This window comes from Elgaria multicarinata, chromosome 4 (assembly GCF_023053635.1).
Source record: "Elgaria multicarinata webbii isolate HBS135686 ecotype San Diego chromosome 4, rElgMul1.1.pri, whole genome shotgun sequence".
NCBI lineage: Eukaryota > Metazoa > Chordata > Lepidosauria > Squamata > Anguidae > Elgaria > Elgaria multicarinata.
The window spans coordinates 98401616-98429114 of record NC_086174.1 but is presented as its reverse complement, the minus strand read 5'-3'; the positions used below and the strand labels follow the sequence as shown (position 1 = coordinate 98429114).

The 27499-nt window shown below is 40.4% G+C and overlaps 1 protein-coding gene across 1 annotated transcript; it reads right to left on the bottom strand.

Annotated features, from left to right (window-relative positions):
- Positions 1-519: 519 nt before the first annotated feature.
- PNISR (PNN interacting serine and arginine rich protein) lies at positions 520-27499 on the bottom strand. The gene is made up of 12 exons (XM_063124855.1): positions 27385-27499; positions 14704-14812; positions 12997-13182; positions 11185-11411; positions 8470-8656; positions 7944-8134; positions 7348-7485; positions 6590-6689; positions 5890-5943; positions 4516-4686; positions 1130-2243; positions 520-885 (listed from the first exon to the last, which is right to left on the bottom strand). Exons 2-12 carry the CDS (start codon positions 14789-14791, stop codon positions 855-857), a joined length of 2487 nt encoding a protein of 828 aa, XP_062980925.1. The 5' UTR covers positions 14792-14812; positions 27385-27499; the 3' UTR covers positions 520-854.

The window sequence follows — 27499 nt, the reverse complement described above, 5'->3', positions numbered from 1 at the left end:
TAAGAGCAGACTTATTTTATATTGTGAACATAAGACTAGTAATAGTTACAAGATCAGATCTAGTCATCTTTATTAAATTGATGTATCAAAGTTATTTAATGGTTTTTAATGCTGTAGTTATAAACAAAATTAAACCAAAACAGATTCCAGTTTCTTTAGCCTGATGAACATACAGAGTATGTTTTTGAAGTAGATATTGAGGAATAGAGTTCCAAAACTACAAACTAACGTCATACATGTTTGGTTACTTGCACTTCATTGCTATTTGTGCTTGTCTTGTCTTGGTATGTTTTACAATAAGAATTATCCACATTATATTCACACACAGTATGATGATTCAAGATTGTTTTTTTAAAAGAACAAAACCCTAGCAGTTATTTTCAACAGTTTCGACACCCAGGGATTGACCTTGACTTATCCAAGAATGAAACCAAACGTTAAAACTAGTAAGTATTTCACAACACAAAAGTGCCTTGTAAAAAGAATTCTGTAATTTTAAAATAAATTAAAATGCAAGAATTTAAACAAAAATGAACTAAAGAACTTTATTGACATCACAGTACATTCAATAGCAATTTTAAGAACATTACAGCTGAAAGAGAATGGCATATTTTATAGTCTTAGTAAGCACTACTGTTTTGAAAAAATGTAAATACAAAGAAATCCTAGCAAGTACTTAACTCTGAGCAGCGTTTCCAAAAAATACAGCTATTTACAGATATTTTTTTTAAAAAGGGGTTCAGCTTTCACCTACACAGCCACAATTGTAGCCTCTATAATGAGCCTCTATAATGAGACAAGCCCTTAAAAACTCATGGAATTTTTAAATCGTATGACTAGTGCCATATCATTCCTCAGCGTTTACGACGAGGAGGAGTCATTGATCTGAAAAATAAAGAGAAAGGGGGGGAAATTAAAGGGAAAAAGAACGATCAAAACCACACACACTTTAGGCTTAATAATTTTCATTTTCTTAAAAGAAAAAATGCTATCAAAAGTCACCCCCATCCCACCAAGAAAATAATCTAAAGTTAGCTTAATTTGTAAAAATATAGACGTTTCAGGCATGATGATGAATAGAAATATAAACAAATACATAAATGAAGCAAGATACTTAAAAGAATACTACCTTGATCGTGACTTAGACTTGTGTTTGCGGCTTGCCTTCTTACCAGACCTTTGAGATTTCTCCATGGACCGCGACCGACTATGCTTTGATTTCTTAGGCTTCTTTTCTTTGCTGCTGCCTGGTGACTCAGAACTGCTTCTTGTGCTAGATTCCGAACCTGAATGCTTTTTGCTATCTTTGGTAGAACGTCTCTTGCCTTCCTGCCTAGAATCATGCCCTAACATTTTTGAAGATACTGAATCACTGCGAGAGAGAGTTCTTTCACTATCTCTTTTTCTCTTTAACCTCTCATCATGATTGCCAGCTTTACTGTCTTTTTCGTCTTTTCTCTGTTTCTCTTTACGCTTCTCCTGGTCTCTTTCCCTCTCTCTGTTCTTTTTCTTATCTTTTTCTATGCTCCTGCTGCGGTCCTTTTTCCTTTCCTGAACTTTACTATCATGACTATGTTTGTGCCTGTTTCCACTTACACTTCTACGCTGGTCCTCACTTTTACGTCTATCTCGACTGCCACTGCGAGTGGAATGGCTAGCAAGTCTATCCCTTGAGTGGCTATCACTTCTACGCCTCTCCCAGTTTCGGTCATGGGAAGGACTACGATTTCGTTTCCTCTCCCCTCTTTCTACACTCCTGTGTCTACTAGACCTCCGCCTTTCTCTTACCTTGCCCCTACTCCTACTCCTTTCTCTCCTGTTTCTGTGTGAATAGCTTCTGCTTCTGCTACGCCTAACTTTATGTGAGGGTGACCTGCTGCGACTACGTCTCTTTTTCCTTTTAGGAGAGGAAGAATGTGAAGAGCTGCGACTGCTGCCAGAGCTACTACTATAGGATGAACTAGAAGCTGTGCTGCTGCTACTACTGCTGCTGCTTCTGCTATTAGCGCTTGAGCTACCACTGCTAGAACTTTTTGTCCTACTTCTGCCTGTTCTGTCTTTTTCTTTAACCTCTTTTTTTGGTTCGATATCTGGTGTCATTTCCTTTGGAGATTTTTTCTTTTCATTAGACACATCCTCCTCCTCTACTTCTTTTGCATCCTCTGGTGGTGAATTGCTGTTTTGCTCTTTACTGGCGAGTTCACTCATCTCTTTTGCAATTTTCTCATTTTGGAGTTTTTCTTCTGCAAAGTAAGCGCATGAACAAATACAACCATCATACCAAGCGAGGTGGTACAGACGCAAGAAAACTCTCCCTGACTTCGGACCAATAATGGCCAATGTATCATGCAACAATTAACAAGGATACCCAAGACAGCGTCATTGGAGGGCATGCTCCTGGTGGTTCCACATGGACCTATGGCTCGACTGGAATCCACCAGGAGAAGAGCCTTTAGTGCAGTGGCCTCTTCTCTGTGGACTCCCTGCCCTTGGAGGTCAGGCAGGTGCCAACATTAGGCTGCTTCCGGTGCCTCCCTTCCCCAACTGACTAGACATTTCCCCACCCCTGGTCCTTTATTTTAAATTGAACAATTTTAATTTGCTTTTTTAATCTTCTTTCTTTTTACTGTTTATACTTCACCGCTCAAGAATATTTTTTAGATATTGAGCAGTATAGAAATATTGTAAATAAATAAATAAATAAAATAAAATAAATAAATAAAATAACAATGTATAAGAATGTTAATTCTTTTGCAACACTTTCCATGGTCAAGGGGGCTTACCTCCAAATAAATATGCAGTAGATTGGGCTATTAATAATCAACACATCCTACTTTATAAGGGTTAGAAGCAAGAGCAGGAATAGAGCCTAGGCATTAATAATAATATTTATGCAAGTTAAAACAATTCAAAGATTTTTTTTTCTTCCCACCATGGAATGTAACTAAGAAGTATCCAAAATCAGATCCAGTACCACACACACTTTATTGCATATATTTGTACTCTAATCCAGAGGTCTTAAACTGGTGGGTGACCCACATGCAGGTAGGCACACAAGCTCCCAGAATACTGAGCAGTTGCTGCCTTTTGTTTTTAAGGCTATGTCAAAGCGGAGATTCTGTGAACCTTTGTGTTCTATATAGAAAGACAGACAAAGAACAGCCTTTACTTCCAGTTCCCATTTTAATGTGCCACTATATGTATTGCAGAAGCAGAATGACATGGAGTTTGAATCTACCTGCTACTACATCTCTGCTACTTTCCCTCTTTTGCAAATTTTGGGATGGTTCCCAGAAATCAGAGCTGTGCCTGGATGCTGCTTTCATCTTACGCAAGTCTCTCTTGGAAAAGAGGCAAGCCAGGAAGCTTGATCCCAGACACCTTTTCTAGAGGTGAGACAGAAGGATGCTCTCAGGAGCAAAGGCTGCTGCAGGACCTCTCTCAATAGCAATGTGGTGGGAAACAGCAAGGTTGAAAGTGTGGAAGCCTTACTTCTACCATCACCACATGAAGTAAGTCTTCAGTAGAATTTTTTTAACAAATTTGTAGCAAAGTAAACTGCCAACCCCATACAGGCTGGGTCTTAAAAAAGAAAAAGAAAAAAGAACAGTTGACCTAGTACATGTTTCTAATAAAACTAGAAATTAATTAAGCAGAAAGAATTATATATTTCTCATGCTCATGGGCAGAGAAAGAAAAATAAACTCGATTACATGCTCCTTTCCCCCTATATATTACATACTCCCTAGATCTTACAAGAGCAAGCTTATTTACCTTGTATTTCTCTAGGCCATGTTCAAGGATTTTGGGCTGGATTACATTAGCTAGCTTCACCATCTTCTTCCTAAGTATAACCTGAAAAGCTTATTGCATTTGGAGGAATCTTTGTAATTTGTGAAAAGTGTCTGTGTGTTTTCTTAAGGATTTCTTCATACTTCTATATCTATTGGGGCTGGATCCAATTCAGTGCATATAGGGCCTGCAGAAGCTGACTTCACATACTCTCCTACCCCACAACCCTTGGGTTGGGGAACCCTGCTGAATGGAATGGGATGTGGCACAGGGCAACTTTTAGAGATCCCCTTTTGCCCCCGCAACACTGCCCACCCCATCAGCAAGGTTCCCAAACTCTTGGGGGAGAATTTTTAGGGGGCTGGGAGCTACTGGTAGAGGAGAGGTGGGGAAACTCTGAATCCAACCCATTTCTTGATTTCACCTCTGTACTACATGAAGTTACTTGCCGATTCTTTCCCTGGAAAATTTGGAATGGGCGTTTGCCCTTGTGCATGTAACAGGTAACAAAAAACACCCCACCCCTTGGTTATATGTTCCTTATAGCTCAGGCACAGTGTTATGTGTAATTTTACTTGCGTTAGATTTAAATAATAAAATATTTGTTATTTGCATAAGAGTTGGATCTCATATTGCAAGTTAGAGTTTAAGGTAGGCCAAAGGTCTGGACAGGTTGAAAACCACTACTGCTCTAGCAGGTTTTGAATCAAACACTTGTCCTACCTTCCAGCTGTTTCTCTAGCAATAGTTGCTGTTCTCTCTCCTTCCTCCAAAATGCTTCTTGTTTTTGCCTGATTCTGTGTCGCAGTTCCTCATCATCAGTATCGGATGACTCAGAGCCTCTGTCGCTCCTCTCATCGTCACTGTCTCCTGATCCATAACCACCCAGTCCACCTGCGTGCATAAAGCCTAGTCTATCACGAGGAAAGATTAATCCTGGTTCTTAATATTTCTGCAGGGCAAAGAGGAGAGTATATTGCCCATCTTTCACTTCTTCACTGAAGAAGCCACTTATTCTGGAGGAAGTGCCAATGCTGGATGACTGGAGTGTTCAAGGCCCACACATTTGACCTGTTGTTCAGTATCTGGTTTTACGTCTTCCGGAATAGCTTGCCATGTTTTCCAGCAAGCAATCGCTATGATTACATACTTTCCCGCTAAATATATGGGTAAAGAAGCTCTTTACAGAGCCAGTCCCAAATGCTTAGTATACATCAAGAGCATATACACAGGAGTGCAGTGCCTAAGACCTGTCCCTGAAGACATCTTTACAATGATTTCAGTCAGCTTCAATATCCAGGGCTTTAAAAAGTCCCAAATGCCAATCAATTTTCTACTGTTCAGAAAAGGCTGTACATTAAAAAGGTACAGATATGGAATAGGAATGGACTTCTCTTCCCCCAAAAGATAGATCTGAAAAAACTAACAGACTGGTAGAAAGTAATCTTGAATATCTGATGCAGAAGCATTTTTTACTTTCTTTTCCAGGTTCGCTTAATCTTTATATTAGTTTACAAAATACATTTAAGCTAACATGAAATAATGCATCACTAGTGGTCAAAATATGTATTTATTTAATATCACATAATCATTAAACATTGCATTAATGACGTTACATTGACATGCAAACAATTTTTAAAAGATCTATTACATCTCAGAATGCAATTCTGAATTTCATATCTAGCATGCCCAATATTATTTACGTGCCAGCTATGAGAACTCAAAATATGCATTTGTTCTATGGGATTTTTGGCAAGACAAAATGGTAGATTTTATAAAGTGTTTTATCAAAACACACACTAACACAGCTGAATTAAAAACAGGTGGAAAAAAAAATCCTTCGATCCACTGTATTTAGACACTGTATTAGCTATCTGGCCAAAAACACCAGTTTTCACTCACAGGACAGGCTTTATGATATCTGTACAATTTCATAGTTTTCAGTAGATATGTTTACGAGATAAGCACAAAAACTGCTATCAGAGGCTTGCTTAATGCATGTTGGGTAGTTTCAGTCTAGTTTCAATACATATTTAAAAAAGCAAGCCAGAGTTATCTCCCCATTAAGTCCCTCTCAAAAATCAGGAACATACTTACCAAGTCCAGTGAGGGAAGCCAATGCACTGGACTGTGCCAGCTGTTTTGCAGGAGCTTTGTATCACATCAACAACAGGAACAACATGTTAACACAAATAGCCACGATTTCATAGTCATGAGAGTCTATGGTATTGTTAAATCTACTACTATTGCTGTTTTGTGGAGGAGAGAAAAAACATTAAAAACGTATCATCCATCGAAAGCCCAGTAATTTCCTGGCCATGAACGTTTAGAAACTTAAACTGTGAATTAACAGTGGACAAATTAAAAAGAAAAAAGAAATTTCCAAATTATGCATTTCCAAGTTAATAAGTTAAGTTTGCAATCAGTACAGTATTAAAATTATTTATACAAAACTATATGGAATGAGGGCTAACAAAATTCATTTATTATTCAAGTTTGTCTTAATTTTTGCTGAACTAATTTGAATTAGAAAGTGGTATCTAAAGACTAAACACACAAAAAGGTTACGATCATTTTAAACAAAATTCTATAAAAAAAAAATGGAATAACTGAAGTTAACTCACAGTACACTGCACAGAACAATACACTAACACAGGACAACAGGATATGAGTATTATAGCTGAATTGTTCAACTTTCCTCCATTATATTTAGATTTTTAGGTGCAGCTTCTATGGTTTTAAAATGTCCTAAGCCATGCAAAAGGATATTTAATGAAACTACAAAGCCTAAGCGTACCTTTTATTGCTTTACGGTGGACATCTTTAGCCACGTAATAAATTTCTTCATTTGTGACATCTAGAAGAATTTCTGTCAGCAGCATTTTTGTCAGCAACATCTGAACAATTTTAAATACAAAATCACTCGTTCAAACTCTATTCTCAGCTACACCCATGCAGGACTATTTGCTTCTTCAAGTTAAACAAAAAGGCTTGCTTTCACCCACTATTTTCTTGAACTTTTCATTAATTGATTAGATAATTTAAATAGTTTTTTATCAACTAAACTAGCATCCCTGGTTAATCTTGTTTTTAAATGCAATTTTAAGTACAAAATTGCAGATGACAGGTGCCTCACAAAAGAGGGAATGCCTCTTTTAACATGGCACTTTCTTTAAACTATTGTTTAAGAAGAAGAGAGCCATGTGGTGTAGTGGTTAGTCTGGGACTTGGGAGACTCAGGTTCTTGTCTCCACTCTGCCAGAAAGCTCACTGAATGCCATTGGGCCCGTCACTGACTCTCAGCCTAAACTACCTCACAGGGTTGTTGTGAGGATAAAATGGAGTGCAGGACCACTTAGGGCTCCTTCGAAAAAAACAGGATACAAATGTAATGAATACATTTTAGTCATATGCAAATTTAATCAAATCAAAACTGGATAAATTCAATTGACACTTATTTGATCAATTGACTCCTTTAAATATAATGAGACGACCCTACTAATAACCATACACATACATGCATGGCCAACAGCGTGATCCCAAAATTATTCATACCATATGATACTCCTTTTCTTCCTCTGTCATTTCTGGTTCACTTTGCTCCTCTGGAGGAGCTGGGGAGGGACTTCGGCTGACTTTTCCACTACTTGTAGCCTCTACATTATCAAGATCGTCATCTTCATCATCACTATCCTATAAAGAAAGGAAAATGTAGTTCAAAGTTTTTATATGTAAAGTAATTAAGGAAGCATTCTTACTTAAGGTTTCAGCAATCTATATTGTTAACAAAACCAGAATAAGGAACACATTCCTCTATGCCTGCCACCACTTACAATCACATTTGATATCCTTTAGAGCAGGATGGGCAGTGGTGGCCCTCCAGATACTTTGGCCTACAACTCCCATCAGCCCTAGCCAGCATAGCCAATAGTGAGGAATGACGGGAGTGTAGGCAAAAGCAACTGGAGGTCCACAAGTTGCTCACCCCTGCTTTAGAGGACTGACAAAAAACAGAGGAAGATGTGGGTAGCTTGCTGCCTTTGGTACCAATATAGGAGAAAAATAAATCTCAGCTTTCTAAAGTATGCAGCTACTATTAAACTGATATATGATGTAGAAAAATATAATTATGAAGGAATGCTTCCACTTACAAATTTACTTTTCTGTGGTAATCGAGGCCCATCTTCTTCTCCTGGTTCCACACGTTCCTTCTTTTCCTTTTTAGACAGTTGAGAACGCTGCTGTTCCATCCTCTCTTTCTCAAGCTTCTTCTGTTTTTCTCTTTCCATCTTCTCTAGTCCCTCCCGAATCCAAGCAGGTAGAGTTCGGCGTTTAACAGCATCTAAAGCATAATGAAGAAATATATCCATTTATTTTCTTTCTGAGCCTCATCAAATAAGAAAATAGAATGGTCTTTTTAAAAAAAAGCCATCACAGGTTTCGAATTCTCTCTCTGGACCAATTGGAACTTGTTGTGGTAAATATATAAATAAGAGTCAGGTTGAGGGTGAGCTTCTATAGATGGCATGGGTGGAAGGTAAGCAGAATCAATATTCTGCTCATGCTTTTCTCAGAGACTAGAATTCTTATAATTTGCCCATGCTGCTGAAACCAAGAATACGAACTGGCCAAGGCCAGGTCATTATAGTTATTACAGTGAGTGTACCGAAGACATACCAATTTGAGGCGGCTCCTGTTTCACAGGCAACGTGATAGGCGAACGCTGGCGATCTCTGAACGCTGGCCTTTCCCTTCGGTTTTGGGGAGGAGCAGGAGGCGCTGGAGGCCCTGGAGGACCCGGTGGTCCAGGCTGCCAGTAAGGTGGATGAAACCCACCTTGAGGTGGACCAAAAGTGGTCCCATGCTGAAAGAATAATGAAGTTCATTTTCCTTCAAATCAATGCTATGCAGTCTCCAACCTTAACATTTCATCTCTCTGCAGAAAGCAACGTAGGAAGATCAGGAAGCCAAGCACACAAATAAACCCATGACCTCTATGGAATGTTTTTGTGTTCTATGGACTCCAAAACTCTACATTTTGATTTGGAAGCATTAAATGGGATCCAAACAGCTACCTTAGGGAGGCTCAAGATCTTAAGCATGCCCAATGGGATTTTTTGCCTTTTAAACACTTAGAACAGAAGGACCCCCAAAACATGATACAAACTAAAAAAAATTTTTAAAGTCTGCTCAGTTTTCAAAACTAGTTTGTAATGAAGCACTGGGGACTGTCATTCAAGAAGCACAAGTTTGAAGCATCCATGGAAGCATGATCCCAGCCATTTGTTTTCAGGCTATGAAGAGACGCCTAATACTTTTATAGTCTTTCCACTTCAGTAATCTAGAGGGACAAAAGAGCGTGCAAAAATGGGGTCATCTAACAAGCATAATATTTAGTATTTCTATTATATGTTAATTGTCAATTCTCACTATCAAGTGATTTCCAAGCAAAAATATATTGAACACATATGTTCCCAACATATGGTCTGAGACCTAAATCAGTTGTCAGATAACTGATTGACAGCGTTGAACTTCTGAAAGAATTATGTATATGAAGCAAGCACAAAGATTGTCTTTTTTTCTTTTAATGGAATGGTATTTTAGGACAGCAATGAATATCACTTTCAAAAGATTACATTTTCAGCCAATTTATCAAATGACTTTTCATATTTTTGCATACTATTGAAACCTCTGTATAAACGCTTTTTATAAAAAAAATTAAGGGAGGGCATAGAATCTCTTCAATTGAATACAATCACAATTTCAGAAAAGAAAATCTACCAGTAATTATGAGAATTTGAAGACCATCTAAATATATTTTTCTTCTATCCATTTGTGAGTCTACAACAGAGAACTATCCCATTACTGTAACACCAAAATGGACAAGTTCAAGTCCAATCAGTATTGTTGAAAATGTTGGATTTAAGAGATGGATTTTATTTTATTTATTACATTTATATCCTGCCTTTTTTCCTTCAAGGAACCCAAAGTGGCGTACATAATCCTCCTCTTCTCCATTTTTATCCTCACAACAACCATGTAAGGTAGGTTGGGCTAAGAGTCTCTGACTGGCCCAAAGTCACCCAGTGAGCTTCTATGGCTGAGTGGGGACAAGAACCCAGATCTCCTGAGTCCCAGTCCAATCTCTAACCACGATCCCAAACTGGCACTGGATTGATTTCATCCTGAGCATTATCAGTTTCAGTTGCCTGTTAGAAGGAATGCTACTGCAGCTGCAGAAAACCAGCTGCTAGTCTAGGTTACAAACTAGTATAATAAGTCATCTGTTAAAGACATTTTTTTAAAAAACACGTATTTGGCATTTGGACAAGGAAGCTGTCATATGTGCACAGCCTGCATGGCTGTGCCCTTTTCAATCTGAGCCCCATCAATTTGAGGAATACATTTTCATCTGTATTAAAGGCTTCCGTTGACCAATTTACTAATTACATTGAAGCTTGCAATCTTTAAAAAATAAAAAATAAAATAAGGCCAGAAAAACATTGTGTACTATGTACATTACTTAAGTTTGCGTGAATCTAAAATATGTGTAGAGGAGGGGATGGAAATAAAACCCTAAAAAGTCAGCCTTCTGCACTGATGTTTACTATTCAGAAAAAAATGTTCAAAAGCATCAAATGTCAGACCTAATCCCTGTTTAATACTAAGACACTGTTCATAATGGCAATTCAGAAATATGTAGGTGTGTCTAAGAGTTGAAATGAATGAAACTTGGTATACTTAATTTTCTCTGGATTGAACCTAAGAACCCTATGCACACTAAGAAATATGTACGTTTGCTGTGTGCACAGCAGTCCTCATTGACTCCCTTCAATCTACACATCCAAAGAAATATGCACACCAATGTTGCCCCTTTCACTGAAACAAATTGGGAAGTCTGTGCAGGTGGAGGAGCTCCCTTGCCAAGGACAAATAGCTCTGAGTCACAGGGTACAATTTTGCACTGTTCTACATTTCTAAATTACACTGATTTCAGAGAGGCTTAAACATGCCTGGCTCTGTGCAAGACCAGACTCAATGTTTGCCTTTACATTATTCTAGACATAATTTGCTTCCAAAAGTGAAATAGTGGGTATAAAGTCATCTTTATTCAGAAAATCGAACCAGTGAGAAATAGAAACGACCTACTAAATCATCTGGGCTAGTTTCCTGAAAGGACAGTTCCTTCTTACAATACACTTGTTCATGTATTTAAACACTTTTTTCCTCTTCGCTTTAATATTGTTCTTTTACAAAAACCGTATCTACACTGGAAAACAGAGAGCTATTTTAACAACCAAACAACAGACTCTGTTGAAAACCGACACTCGAGGAACACCTCCATGGAAGGGACTCCACACGTTTACCACATTTAAGCAACAAAGGTTTCACCTGATAGTCAAACTGGTTCACTGGCCCCATTGAAAAATTATCAGGTGGTGGTCCCCCAAAGTTGTGATTATTCTGGTTAAATATATGCCTGTTGTCAGGGGCAAATTCCCCACTGTCCTGACTGTTACTGTCTTCAGATGGAGGAACAATATCCATCGGGCCTGGGGCTGGAGGAATCCATGGCTGATCTGGAGGCGGATGAGGGGGCTGGTGTGGCATGCTCCATTCTGTTTGGATTTAAAAAAAAAAAAATGTTAGCAACTTGCTTTTAACCAGTAAGATTGTCTACGTTTCCACTCTTAAAATGTCAGAAATGACGTGTTTAATGTAAAAAAAAAAGATATAACATAATAATATATACCTTCTTAATTTTTATGGATTGACTAAATAGGCCGCAACATCTGCCACAATCAGGAAGAAACTATGATGCCTCATTTAAGACCTAGTAAGAACTAGTTGAGGAGTTAGAAAGGGATCATGAAACAAAGCAGGGCGGGGAGAATAGTATTCTCAGCTAGAGCTTATAAAAATATTCTTCCAACATGGGAGGCACCCAAGCAGAAACCAGGGAAAAAAAACTTCAGCTGCTCTTTCCCAGACTACTCTTTAAACAGCCTATTCTAACGTCATATCTCATACAAGGGTATGGGAACTTGAAAAATCCTTCAAAGTTTCTGTTCTGCCTATGAGCATACAATACACTCTATTATTACTATGCACATAGAGCAGAAGGCAAAAGTTGAAAAAGCCTTCAAGCAAAGTTTTTCTTAGGTTTTCTTAACAAATCAGCTGTAAATCCAGGTTGAAACCTGTTGGTAGACAAAGCTAATGGTCCACCATCAAGGAAAGCAGGACAATTTATGCTGATGACACTTGATGTGAAAAAAAAGTCTAAAAGAATTAATGTTTCTAATGCAGCAAGTTCACTTATAGAATACTGACAGTTTTTTTCCTTCTCCCAGAGAGTGCTTTGAAAATCCCGTTCCACAAGTCTGTAGTGCAATTCAGCCTGAACTGGGAAAAGGCCAGGTGCGTACAGTGTTGATGCCATGCAAGCATATCAATCCCTACAGTGCTTTTGCAATTGCTTTAAAAATGTTTGCAGGGGGTTGGGTGTTCCTGAGATCAGCCCCAGCCAACACCAGGCTGAGGAAGGCTTGGGTAAATGAACTGATGCTTTGACACAGAAAGGCAGACTGTCTGAAGCATGGGAAAGAGGCATGAACTCCGGCTATTGGGTGGTATAGAAATGTAATAAATAATAAATAAATAAATGAACGATAGCTGAACCAGCAGTAAACATGCTGATATACAGACTGGCAATGCAAACTGAGAAGCTGGGCTCATGCCAAGGGTGAACTGTTCTTTAAACAATATGTCTGACTTAATCCTCCCTTTACTATACTATTCAGTAAATACATAACATTTACTATTATAATAATATAATAAACACAGTACAGTACACTTAAACTAAAGGATTCAAAACGTCCCGGGGGGCGGGGGCGGGAAGCATTTTGATCTATAGACTGTTGTCTGACCAGAACCTGAACCCAAGTCTGGCTGGCTGATTAAGACAGCAATCCAGGACACATCATGGAGCTCTAGAAGGGGCAGAGCTATACGGCAGAAAAGTCAGTGTGTCTTCATTGGTGAGATGGAATTCTGCACAATAGTGGAAAGAATTAATCAAAGCCAGTAAAATTCAAATTTTGCAGTCAGCATACCATTTACAGATTGTTCCCAGGATTTGGAAGATGTGGACATGAAAGCATCCGAATCCAAAAACAGACAGGGAAATACCAATAAACAAACCTGGTTGCCACATTCTGTTGAAGTTTGGATCGCCCTGGAAGTTACCATGGTTGTTTGGGCCAGGTTCCATTCCAGACATCTCCTGGCCATTTGGCATCAACCCTTGCTGTTCCACCACACTCTGTTGCCCCGATGCTTCTCGCTGCGCAATCCATGCTTGAGCTAATGCAGCCCAGTCAATTTGGCCTGCAATTAAAATTGTATTTTCAACACAGAGATTTCTAAGGCAGAAGTAGGGCAGTGTATTTGTCAAGCCCATGAACACAGCATCTTATTCACATGCAAGTAGTACGTTGCCAACCTGGGGAAAGGAGAGGCGGCACGACGACACACACAACTGTATTCTTCACATCATTTGCCCAGTTGCCCTGAAGATCAGCGCACTCTGGCCTTAGCCATTAGCTGGAGGATGAAGGGACACTTGGAGGCTACTCGCCCTGCTTCCCAGGAATATCATCATGGAAAGGGGAAGACTAGCCGAGCCCGATCCATCGGCCAGACAAGGAGCAGCTGTAGGGAGCTTGCTTCCTTCCTCCCAGCCAGAAAGGGCTTTGTAACTAAGAATTCGTACTGGAAAGAGAAATCCTATGGTCCCTGGAGAGCATCCCAAGGACCATAGGATTCTTTAGAGTCCCCCATCTGAAGCTGTAGACATTGCTATGAACTTGGAAGATGGATTCTGGAATCCAATCCCTCTTTCCACCCCCTTGCAGCTGCCATGGAAAAGCACAGCAGGGCCTGCCTCCTTAGGTCACAAAAACAGACGGCCTGAAAGGGGCAGGGAGGGCACAGGGGAGGCCAGGATATGATAAATCACACTGCGGCTCAGAGGCCCATCTAAAGGAAAATTTACAAAAAGGCAGACAGAGAAGTGAAAATTACCTCTGTTGCTCTTCACGCCCTACTGGCAGCAGCCTGGCAGGGCACTGGATACTTGGAAGCTTCCATCTTGGAAGCAACCCATAGGATTATTTCACCAGAGGGAGGATTTTCTTCAGCAGTCTTAACTGTTTCACCCCATTTTAACATATTCTAGCAATGCTTGGATTTGTAAAAGGGCTATGAAGAAGACATGACTCTCCAGGGAACAGAAACAGCCAAAAATGTCTTGATAGGTGACATTTCTTAATGATATGGAACATGCATGCACCAAGCTAGCCATGCCTACTTGCTACGAAGGGATGCTTCCCCTTTTCCTTCTTTCTCCGTATGTTTTATATAGGTTTACTGGAGAACAGAAGTGATTAATTCAGCACACATTCCTGCTTGCTATGGACTTAGTTTTTTCTTCTATTTTCTTTACAATCTAAGGGACCACTGGAAAGCACACTACAATAAAAGAAGCTGTTCTCAACCAACCTACTTGCAGCATGTGAGAGAATTAAAAGATGGCAAACACTAAGGAACAGATAAGCTTGATGTTTTCGTTTGTGTTGGAGTAAACATTTTTAATTCATCACTTTTCCATGGTAGGTGAAAGAGCAATGCCTTAGTCTAGGGGTAGGCAACTTGTAGCCCTCCAGATGTTTTGGACTACAACTGCCATCAGCCCTAGCCAGCATAGCCAATAGTGAGGGATGATAGGAGTTGAAGCCAAAACATCTGGAAGCTACAAGACGTTCCCAATTCCACTTTATTCCAGTTCCTAAAATTCAGGTCACTCTGATAGCTTTCACCTTGATAGCACCATTCCAACTATTTACTTACTTGGATCTTGCTGGTGCTGAAATGACTGCATCCATTGCTGTTGATTCAAAGGCCACTGTTGCCAAGGTTGCCCACCTTGATCCCACATCTTTAGTTCTTTTATATATTCTACATTTGATCAAAAATAACATTTCAAAGTTGAGTTGAGGCTTCACGTGTTTTGAATCATGTAATTGTATACAGTGACATTTAAACCTTTCAAAGGTCGCCCAGGCAAAGCAATACAAATTATATTTTAATCAAAATAAATTGATTAAATACCTAAACATTATTTCAAAAAGACATCATGCTTCCATTTTGTCCTGACTCACAGCAGAATCCAGAAACACTAACATGCCCAGACAATTTCAACCTACAGAATTGCCATCAAATGAGACGTTGTTTCAAGTCTGTTTCCAGAACTGTGCATTTTAATTTAGAGACCAAGTGATTGAACATTTAGAGATTGTTTCAGCATTTAGAAGTGCTCTCCCACACAAGAGGCATTCAAGAGGCAGCTCGACAACCATCTGTCAGGTATGTTTTAGGGTGGATTCCTGCACTGAGCAGGGGGTTGGACTCAATGGCCTTATAGGCTCCTTCCAACTCTACTATTCTATGATTCTATAAGTTACTGCAGTTGTCTAAAAATCCACAATGCTACCTATTTGAATCTCTGATGAAACAGAGAGACAAAACAAGGAGAAACGTTTTTGGGAAATAAATGGTAACTTCATGATGCCTGGAAGAATTATCAAATTGCAGGCAATGGCCTTGGAATGCCAAAGATTGCCCACTATGAAAAACAGAGGGAGTCAGTCTCTTGAGAGTCAGGTGTTAGAACAAGAGTCCTCAAAGCACACTTTGATTTTCAGAGAAGGGAACAGAAGCTAAATTAGCTATTAAGACCATAATTAAAGTTTTTTCCATTTGCATTAGTAAATCACTTTGCTATGGGAAAAACCCAACCAACCACTGAGGATTTCAATCTGCTTAGAAATACTTCTGAAGACATGCTGAGAAGTTCCAAAGCTGGATCCAAACAAGTCCTTAAAGCAAGGTTGCCTCTTTTAAACACAGAGTTTAAAAGATCCATAAGATCATCTGTGAAGCGCTACATTTGAGACTGCCGCCACTTCTTGATGACAACAGCAGAGACCATCAAGAGCCCACCAGCCAGTGTGGGAGAGATATAAGGCATGATTACAGATTATTAGCTTCCGATACTGCAAGCTTATAAGCAGCCACTACCATACAAAATCATTATCATTGTCATCATCCCCCCTCACCCACCCAGTGCATGGACAAGAAGAGGCAGAGAGTTGCACAGAGTGCAACTATATTTCAAGAGACGGTATTGAAGGGATCAGCACTGGGACAGCCCAGAGAGCGCCAGGAGAAAAGTTATGTAAGTCGGTACTGTCTATTCCTCAGACAGGTTCACCAAAGTGATCATAGGGATTAGTAGAGGAAATAAGATGCAACTTCTACCAACTGCACTCACATTCATAAGCCATACAAACATAAATTATGCAGCTTAGATATTCTACATTATCCAAAGCTCATAAATTATAGGGTTTTGAATTTATTTATTTATCACATTTATATACCGCCCCACAGCCGAAGCTCTCTGGGCGGTTTACAACTGTTAAAAACAGTAAACATTAAAAAAGTATACAAAATTTTAAAAAACCATCAGAAACATGTAGACAACTATATAAAAACAACACTATCCATTTAAAACAACAGTTCTGAGGTCCGTTAAAAACAAACTTAGCATTGTTAAATGCCTGGGAGAAGAGAAAAGTCTTAACTTGGCGCCTGAAAGATAACAGTGTTGGCGCCAGGCGAGCCTCATCGGGGAGATTATTCCACAGTCAGGGGGCCACCACCGAAAAGGCCCTCTCCCTTGTTGCCACCCTCCGAGCTTCCCTCGGAGTAGGCACTCAGAGGAGGACCTTAGATGTTTATTGGCTCTGGAAGATGCTCAAGCTTTAATGAATCTCAAGAGGAAAGGAACTATAAGGCTGGGAACGGTACCACTTGTCGATAAACAGAAGACGCCATCAAGAAGTCACTGCAGGATGAAAGCAAAGATGCCTATGAGACATTCTGCAGGGTGAGGGTGTAGAAGCACAGAGGGCCCAACTTACTTCGGGGACATTGAAAGGTTGAAAGGTTGTTGCTCACACAAGGTTAGCACACAAGTCTCCAGCAAATGCTAATTCTTTAAAGCTGCAATCCTATATCCGCTGACTCTGAGTGTCCCATTTAATTCAGAGGGACTTGAGTTGACATGTATAAGATTGTACTGTAAGACAACTATAAATCCCATGATTCCTCCCAGTCTAGATATCAACAAGAGTAGTAGCTGAATCATCCCCCAAAATATCCATTTCAATTAACATATCACTCCTTACTCTATTTGGGACAGCCAAAGCATTACATGAATAATCTGAAAACAGTTTTGCCAGGTTCTAAAACAATAGTTTCACTATTTAACAATGGGTGGGTGGCTCAGACTGGGGGCGGGGGGTTCCAGTTAAAAAAGCTTTGAAAGATTTTTTTTAAAAAAATGTTTTTTACACACACACACACACGGGTCTCATGTAACACCAGCCCACGTTTTAAACAACCCATGGGTTATTGTGTACAAGCGAGAGAGAGAGCACACCCATCACTTCCTGTTTTACTCAATAACTTATGATCAGCCTACTCATCAGTTGCTGAGCATGACATGCAAACCCAGAGCACAGTATGCAAACCTGTGTTGTTTAGTGGCTAAACAACCCAGCGCTATGGGTTCACATGTCACGTTCAACCAACTATGAATAGGCTGATCATACGTTGTTGATTGACTGGTGAGCTGCAAGCAGCACATCTGCTCTCTCCTGCATGGCTTAAACATGTTTCATGTGAACTGGCCCATACAGAAATCACTTAAACTATGAAGTATGACTGCCCTTCTTAAAATTCTGTGAACACTACCATAAGCAGTGAAAATGACTGAAGGAAATGCATATTTCCATGTTCCAGAACAAAACGTTTTGGACCATCTTCTGTCCACTGAGATCATCATCTGAGACTTTTCCAGGTGCCTCCAAAGTCTAAGGTAAGGCAGGTAGCAATCAGGTAGCTGACTTTTTCAACTCCAGCCTGTGGAATGCTATCCCCAAGAAGACTCAACTAGCACCCATCAATGTTGTTTCGGCACCAGGTGAAAATTCCACCCCACAAGCCTTTTAATCCTTCAAAGCTTTCAGAACCCATTATGTCCTGCTGAGTTTTTATTTGCTGTGTTATGCTGCAGTTTTAAATTGTTGTGGTGGTATTATTTATGATTGTATCATCAAAATATATTATTACAACATTTTTATATTGTAAACTACCATGGGAATGTTATCTGGCATTGAAAGTACACGATATGCATCTCAGAAATGACTAAATAAATAAAACAGAACAATGACTATGCATTGGATACAAAGAACCATAAGCAGAAGGTAAAAATAATAGTTGGTACTGTTCCACGAATGCTTGCCCAAGAGTTCATATACTATTATAAAAAGGCAGGGCCTATAACAGTTCTTATGCTTCAGAGACCATCTTTGCATTTACTTTCACTTTTCTTGTAAACTGTCTGACATTTAATTGAAGAAACATCTTTCTGTGAGCAGAAGACAGCTTAAATGTGTAGGGCATTTCATATCCAACCCTATGTTTTTGCCATCAGTAATTCATAGATGCCCTTACAATAGTGCATTGTTTATAAGAGTTGGTACAATTAAATTGGTTCTGCATGAATGGATAATTTTAGGAAGTGATTTACTGCACTATAGCTATATGTACTGTCCCTCCTGAAGTCTGCTGACCTTCTTTCTTCTTGTTCCTTAATGCCCAAATACTCTTCTGTAGTTAAGGTACAATGTTCCATGTTTGTAATTCACACACACACAAATCCCAATTCCTTCTAATGCTGTTGGGTTTAGAATCTAGTTCCAACTATTCATATAAATTTAGACTTCTACGGATATTCCCTATAGACCTGAGTTTTAAAAAAGGCTTTTGAAGAAACAGAAGCTACTACAAATAGTCCTATAGGCACATAGGGCAGCTGTTCCAATGCACTATTATGCATTTACAAGTCTGTGGCCAGATCTACACCAAGCAGGATATAACACTTTGAAAACGATATATGGAATGTCTCATGGGCCCCAACAGTTGTCACTACTATTATAACGCAGTCGTGTAGATCCTGCCACATTCTCCAAAAACTATGAACTAGGCCACATGTCAAATTTAAAGTTGTTACTGTTTTTTCATCAGTATTGTATTCCGACTTTGCAATACTAGGATTTTTTTTCCTGCTAATGATTACTTCCAAAAAAGTTCTAGCTGCCACCATCTCATTCCATTTACCTTTTAATCCTTTTATGAATGTTTTAAAAAAGCATTCTCTAAATGGAATGTATTTCTCAGTCTTTTTTGGGGGGGTGGTGGAGATATTTTTCATTGGTTAACCGCTGTTTAGCCCCTACAGAACCCAGAAGTCAGAGTTCACACATCTCATTGCACAATCTACGAAAGAACCAATCATAGGTTGTGCAGTAAAATTGGAAGAGGTATGCATGCTGCACCTGTGCATGGCAACCCACTGGTTTGCATTACATGTGAGTCAGATCACTGTATCGCAGGGATTAGAAATTTGTGACCCTCCAGATGTTTTGGCCTAAAACTACTATCAGCATAGCCAATGGAGAGGGCTGATGGGAGTTGTAGGCCAAACATCTGGAAGACCAGAAATTACCTATTCCTGCTGCATAGCAATACTCTCCCAGACTTGAACAATTGGCCCAATTGATACATTCAGTTGGGGGCAGTGGAGCAATAAGATGGTGATGTAGGAGGAGCACAACTCCCTACATGCATATCCTCTAGTAGGAACTGAGCCCTCTGTACAAGCAGCAGCTTGCATGGAGGCCTGAATCATGTGATCCTTCCCCCTTCAAAAAGCAGGGGAAGAATCACATGTGTAGGCCTTTTATAAAAATTGGTACTCTCCAAAGTTCCCAGTTCACGTCAGAAGCTCAGAGTAAGGGGATAGGATAAATTCATGGAGGATTAGGCCATCAATGGGTAGTTCTGATGGCTATATTCTATCTCTAATATCAGAGGCAGTACCCCTCCATATAACAGTTACTAAGGCACACGAGCAGAAAGAGGTTATTGCATTCATGTCCTACGTAAGTGTGTCTGTGGATGCACACGTATAGGGAGGAGCAGCTCACGTTGGTCCTCAACTAACACAATTGCAACATGTCTTAGACCAGCCTACAGTTCCCATCATGCCCATCCAGCATGGCTGTTAAGAACATAAGAGCCATGCTGGATCAGAACAAGGGTCCAGCATTCTGTTCACACTGCAGCCAAGCAACTGCTTACAGACAAACCCACAAGTAGGACATGAGTGCAATAACACTCTCCTGCTCATGTTCCCTGCATGTATGACTTGCAATCACCACCACCCCATGTTCATCCTTGCACACTCCCAGTAATTTGATTCTTCTCACACAAGCTGTTGCACAGTTCATTATGCTAGATGTTGCTTGTGCCCGTTGTTCCACCAGCACTTGTACAACCCAGTGGAGCTCACAACCATTAGCAGAATGCCACTTCTGTAAAAGATTTTCTAGTGCTACCTTAGAACTTCCATCCCCTAGCTGGTCACTTACATCCAGCAGTTGGGCCTGTGAGTGTAGTTTCAATACTGGACTGGATACACATGTCATGTATATGAAACATATCTCCACACCAGGACAGTATTAACACAAATACTCTACACTGATGGCAATGCAAAGCTGAGATGCAGGTAGGATTACCTGTTACTAGTACTATGCTACCCACATTCCTATGCCTATCACTATGATTTTCAATAGAAGACCTCCTTTGGCTGTCCCCACCTTCATAGGTTAAAGGGAAAGGACCACTCCAAGGTGGCACTACAATGGTAGATGGCTCTCCCTCTGGAGTTTGCCTGGTACCTACCTTTATGCCATTTCAGCACCAGGGAATGAAGGGTTCGGGCAACACAATAACTAATGGTGGTTTAAATAGTCGACAGTTGGTTATTTAACCCACCGTGGGTTTTCATGTGGTGTGGAGGGAGATTTTTAAAAAACTAACGGTTGGTTATTTGGCTGAAATAGCCAATGCCAACAACCAACACTGTGCAGAGTTGGCTATTTGAACCACCACTGGTTATCGTGTTGTGTGGAGGGTACTGTTGGTTATTTCCTCAGCCACAGAGTTGCAAGGCAAGAGCAGTCAAAGCGGTGGCTGCTACTCTAGTCCAACTGGCAGGATAGATTTTCAGCAGCAATGGCTGATGGATACTAGCAGGATGACTGAGTGGGGGTTGAGTCAACTCAACATGGACTAATCATTAACTTAATGCTGATCCTAATCCACACCACAGCTGATTATTATCATGATGTGTGGGAGTACCCCCTAGATAAACAAGTCGAGTTATCGTGTTGTCTGAAGGCAGCCAAAGGCTTTTTCATCATCTATAAATCGCTTTTATGCTGATTGGTGTTTGCTTTTATTTTTGCTGACTGCTCTTATACCACTTTTATATTGTGGTGTTGTAATGCAACTGAAATGTAATGTAGCTTTTTTAAAGGCAACCTGGGAACCTAAAGGATTAGTATATTTTAAATAAATAAAGATCAGGACCAAAATCTAGATATTAACAAAATATGGCTTGGATCCAGACTTCGTTATACTTACAGCAGACTCCAAAAAATCATAGGGAGTTGTTAATCATGGCTATCTTGTGTCCCATTTATTTTAATGAGTCTACTCTAACTATGACTTAAGTATGGATCTAACCCTATTTTCCCCCACTTTAAAAATATAATAATTGGACCATATTGAATAAATATAGCAATATGTGCTACAACAGCCTTCTCCACCCTGGTAGGTCCCCTCCAAATACTTTGGTGGTGGTGGGAATTGTAATCTAAACAGCAAGGCCAATGGCCTTTCTGGCTAAGAATAATGGGAGTTGTAGTCCAATGGCATCAGGTTGGTGAAGGCTATTCTATGGGTTTATAGTGATCCAGCAAGATAGGTCTACTGATTTAACAGAGATAATTAAAGCCTGAGTAGTCCTTTTGATTTCTTTTATCTAATATCACATGCCTTGTTTATGTCTATTCACTCCCCTATTAAGCCTGATGGAAGCTTCCAGCAAGCCAAACATTGCAAAGAAGCCATTGCAGCATTCCCAGGACATCCACCACTGTTTTAGGACCTGACCTCTTTAAAAGTAAGCTGCAACTGGAAAAAAATGGGGACAGAGCATATTGGCTAAAGATGACCTAGGATTCTGGCCAAAAGTAAACTTGGACGCAGATGTTTTTATCTGTAAAGTATGTTATTGTCCAATGAAGTCAAGGCTTGAATACTTTGCAAATGTGCTGTGAAACCTTTCTGTTTGGGCTAATTTTTCCAGGCCGGGTTAAAAAGTCACAAGGCAACTTTCGTTTCTAAACATTTTAACTGGATATTCTGTTTTTACTGTATTTGCTTAAACTGATGTTACTTCTGAACCTTTGGGAATGGCTAGGATAAAAATTGAAATAAAGATTTAGACAACGGTTAGTACAAAGAAGTCTGAGTGATATCAAGATCAAAACAAAAACACTCTTCACTGATTTCCAACTGGAACTTTTTCAAGATTTTCCAACACATCTTGACAACTTCATGAAGTAGATAACTATGTTTAGTACTACAATGATCAAAATGTGCTGTGAACAGTATAATTCAGCACAAAGTTTCAATATTAAGAGTGAAAAAAGGAACACTTTGAGGAATTATAGACCTTTCCCACATGTCCATAATGCAGGAAGGCATACAAGGTATAAGGATGTGATATCCTGTTAACAGGATAAATATTTATTTTACTTACATTGCACCATCAATGTACATGGCGCTTTAACGAATGTCATCAGAAATAGATAGGTCCCTGCCCCAAGGAATTTGCAATCAAGAATACCTAATCCATCCTTCTTCTTAATCTCAAGGACTATATGCTTCCTACAACTATTGGTTTGAGAAGCATGTGTGTGAAAGTGATTCAAAGAACAGGCACTTAAATCACTTTCTTCATGTATTTTCATGAATACCATATCTTGTTTGGTGCATTCTGAAGCCTCTTTCCCATGAGATATTTAAAATCAGTACATCCAGACCTGGCATAGAGTAGAGGCTAAGTAGGTCAACTGTGACTGGTTCAGATCTCATAGCCATGAATTCAGTGGGGAACATTAGAACAGGGGTGGGTAACTTGTTTTTGGACTGCAACTCCCTTCAGCAGCCAACATAGCCAATGGTGAGGGATAATGGTTGATGCAGTTCAACATTAGGAGATACATTCCCCATTCCTGCATTAGACAAATCACTATCCTCTTCTTCCCTCTTCCCATCTTCAGTGTCAGAACAATGCTACCCTATATTACAGGACTCTTGCAAAGGATTAGCAAGATGGTGTATATAAATTCATTTGAGGACTTGAAATGACCTATGTGAAAGCTTAGTTTCTTCTCTCCCACTACTTTTTGCACACAGTCAAGTATTGATAGCGCTTACTGCTTTGAGACAAACTGAGGTATAATATTTATTTATTTACCGTATTTCTTCGATGCCATCGATGGTAAGACGCACACTAATTTCAGTACCACCAACAGGGAAAAAAACCCTAAGACACAGCTGCGATTCTAAGACGCACCCCATTTTTAGAGATGTTTATATGGGGGGAAAAGTGCGTCTTCAAATCGAAGAAATAGGGCATTACATTTATATACTGCCCAATAGCCAAAGCTCTCTGGGCAGTAGAAAGGTTCCTTTGGCACACATGTTTTTCTAGCAAAGGTGTGAAAGTCTGCAAACTCATTCTGGCCACAATCAGCTTTTATTAGTTTTATTTATTGCACTTATATCCCACCCTTCTTTCATCTTGAAATTCAATGTGGCATGCATGCGATATGGTCTCTCATCCAGGCACTGATCAAAACTAGACCTGCTTAGCTTCAAAGTAGCAGCATCATAAATTCTCAGTCCAGGCCTAGGTCTGACACAGTTGGGGTGCCTTGCTGAACATCACTGTGCTGCAAGTTCTGGTTATCAAGTACATTGTTTTATTCCAGAAAGTGGCTGTGTTAAGATAATCATGACAGGGGAAGAAGCCATCATGGTTTCTCCACCTGCATGTGACCGCTATTTACATAATCTCCTATGATACAGCATGGGTTGGCATGTTGCCCGAAACACACACGAGAGTGGTAAGGGAGACTTCATATCCACCTTAAAACCAACAATGTGAAATAGACATTGTAGGGTGGGAATGAAGCCACTCATGCTGTGCTTGCACGCCCAGTTCAGACGATACGCCAACCCGTGCTGAATCATGGAGGATTATGCAAATAGTAGTCACACAGGCGGGGGAAGAAGCCACGGTGGTTTCTTCTTCTGTCGTGAGGAAGTGTGTTTCCACACATTCTATGAACAAATCTCCTCATGGGTAGGAGATTTCAATATCAAGAATTTCTGATCAAAAAAGATGAAATTGCCACTAGCTCAGAGACAAATAATGTACCAATGCAACAATAAGTTTTGTAACTCTGTCCTGTCTTAATTTGTGGTATATATGATACATGTACTTGGGCAACAAATCTATGGACTGGACTAAAAGATATGAAATGTTTCTATAGAAAACTTGACATAATGGACTACCGTATTTCTTCAATTGTAAGACGCCATCGATTGTAAGACACACACTAATTTCAGTACCACCAACAGAAAAAAAAACCCTAAGACACACCTGTGATTCTAAGACGCACCCCATTTTTAGAGATGTTTATATGGGGAAAAAAGTGTGTCTTCGAATCGAAGAAATAGGGTAAATGTTTTTATAGCCACTTACACTAGACAAAGCTGACAACTATGTGCCCATTGTCTACACAGAACTGACTTCCACATAAATTATAGGTTCTTCCTAAACCTATTCTACTTTTACCTCTTATAGTTAAATTGATTCAGGGAGCAATCCTATTCAGATCCCTGTCAACCTTTGAACTTGGAGGCTGACGGGTATTCTATGTAGAACAAGAGAAGCACAGAGGCAATCGGCACTTCCACGCTTCTCGTTTTTGCCTATCTAGCTACGGCTCTGCAAAGGGGAAGGGAAGAAGGCTGGGGATAACTCATATCCCCTCGTCCCCAGTCCCCTCCCCACCCATAGAACCGCCCCCTTTCCTTAGTCTCTGAGGTCACTTTTGCAAGCTCAGAGAGGCATGGTTCTCTCTATGGTGGCTGTGAGGTGGGGGGAGCTTGGACCCCTAGGTCTGAGGTCAGAACACAGTCTCCAACATCGGATCCTGGAATCCAAACTATCCTATGGTCTCCCAGACACTATCTCAGAGCCACAGGATTGCTGTCCCCACTGATCTCTCTCACTACAGAAAAACAGGTGTTTATTCTCTTTCTTTATAGAAGCCAGGGGAGGGGGCACTTAATGGTACTTATATACTATCAGATTATTTTTAAACGAGGCACCAGAATCAAGTTTCTAGTCGCCATACATGACAGGAATTAAAGATTTAAGTTTGCTAGATGCCAGCATCAATTTATTTATTTTTAGACATTTAGGAATCAGAGGCCTAGCATTTTTATGCCTAAATACTCAATGGAAGTTTTAAGAAGTGCAAAATAAGGTGCCAGAGATACTGTTACTTTACATCCTTGCTGTGGGAATAATCAGGAGAGGGAATACTGTCTGCCTTATGAGGAAACCCTTCCAATGCAGAGATGACCTTCAGACATGCAAGTCGTAAGCAACATAAAATCCTAGCCATACACTTTGAAATATCAAGGACCATTTTTCCCATAAACAAAGTGATTATTTTTTCTACAATACTTTTGTGATGTGAATTAACTTGGCCACAGCTAACTGCTTAGTTCAGAGATAAAGGATGCCTTTCACTTCTGTATAATTAGAGAACAGAACTCTACTGGAATGGTACTTCTCCTGGCTGTAAAACACCCCATTGGGCTACCAAATATTCTATGTATATAGTAACAGGAGAGTTATAATAGGCTAGAATGGGAGGATTTGAATGGATGAAGCTTGGTTCATACTGTCACTCGGTCATGAAACCTCGTTAGCCTTTCTGCCTCAGCCTAACTTACTTTACAGAGTTGTCATGAGAACAAAACAGGAAAAATCCTATGCATACTTGTGTAAGCTCCTTGAAAGAAGGGTGTGGCAAATAAAATAAATACATGGAATGCCTTAAGCAAGATATGCACACAATATTTTACTCTAACCAAATATGATCAATTGAAATACTTGATGACTGCCAGTTCTAGGCAAAGCTCACTTATGCAGCATAGGAATGGAGAGTTACAGAAATAGCCCACATTTGCCCTACCCCAAAACCCCGACCATCTCTGCTAGTTGTTGTTTTGTTGAGCACTTATCTTTAAAAAGCAGGGGGATCATTTGGAAACATTGCACGGCAACTAGATCTCAGAATGATCATGATCATACCTTGACTGTCCCTGTGATATAAAGGATCTGATTATATCCTACCTGGCCACTTAAACCAATGTGAGTCATGTATGGCCTGTGAGAAAAATACCCAAACCACAGGCAACCACCTTGAATAAATTACAGCCAATCCAATGTAATTTACTAGAATTCATTCAGTCAATTTTATTACAGATAGCCATAGGTTCTTACAGTTTTCCTAGGTTTGAAAAAACTCAACACACTGATCAGAACAATTCATTATATGCACAACTTGCAGCAATAGTGATTAAAACCCCGAATTATTCTTATCCTTTATTTAACAGGAATGATAAAAAAGTACTGTTCTATACAGAAGCTAAGCACTGAGATTTTGTATGTTGCAGTGGCCAGCCCTCTAGCGAGATGTTAGTGTGCATTACTGACAGGCAAAATAAGTAAGTATGCATTGGATCAAGCTGCAAAAATATCGAAGTTCACATACCACAAGAACCTTTCTGGGCTAGACATACATGTAACAAAAGAGTTGTTTTACAATGTCACGTGTGACCAATACAAGAACACCACACTGAAAAGCATTCTACATTCATTTCCGTTAGAGCAACTATCAGCAACCCCCTAGATAGGCGTGCATACATGTTTCGAGTCCAACGTGCGCAGCCGACCCCTTCGCTTCTCACCTGGCGGAGGCGGCAGCAACACCCGCCGCTGCCCCAAGCGTCAACCCAGCCCAACCCGGAGGACACCGGCGCATGCGCACCAGGGTTTCCTAACGGGCCCAATCTCACCCGGCCCTTCGGTACTCTGGCTAGGACAACCGCGCATGCGCACAACGGGGGTGGGGGGAGGGAATCTACGGGGGAAAGGGTTTGCCCGCCTCGGTTACGAGCAGTAAACATGCGCCCGTTGCAACAGCACAGCCATCCGCGAGCCGGAGCCGCCCCTCCACGTTCTCTCTTCCAGCCCAGAACTGCGGCCCCTCCCCCCGCCCTCGGCGAGCGCCGGCTACTCGGACAACAGCGCCGAACCCACAGAGCGAAGGGAAAGGCGATCCAATCCTCGGCCGGCCTTCGCGTCTTCTGAACCGCAGCCGCTGCGCGGGGCGTTACTCACCCCCCCCGCCGGCGCCTTCCTCGCCGACCGGCGACACTGGCAGCTCTTCGGGGCTGCCTCCGTCTCCCGGGTTGGCTTTTCACGAACCACACAAAATGGCGCCTGCTGGCACTCCCC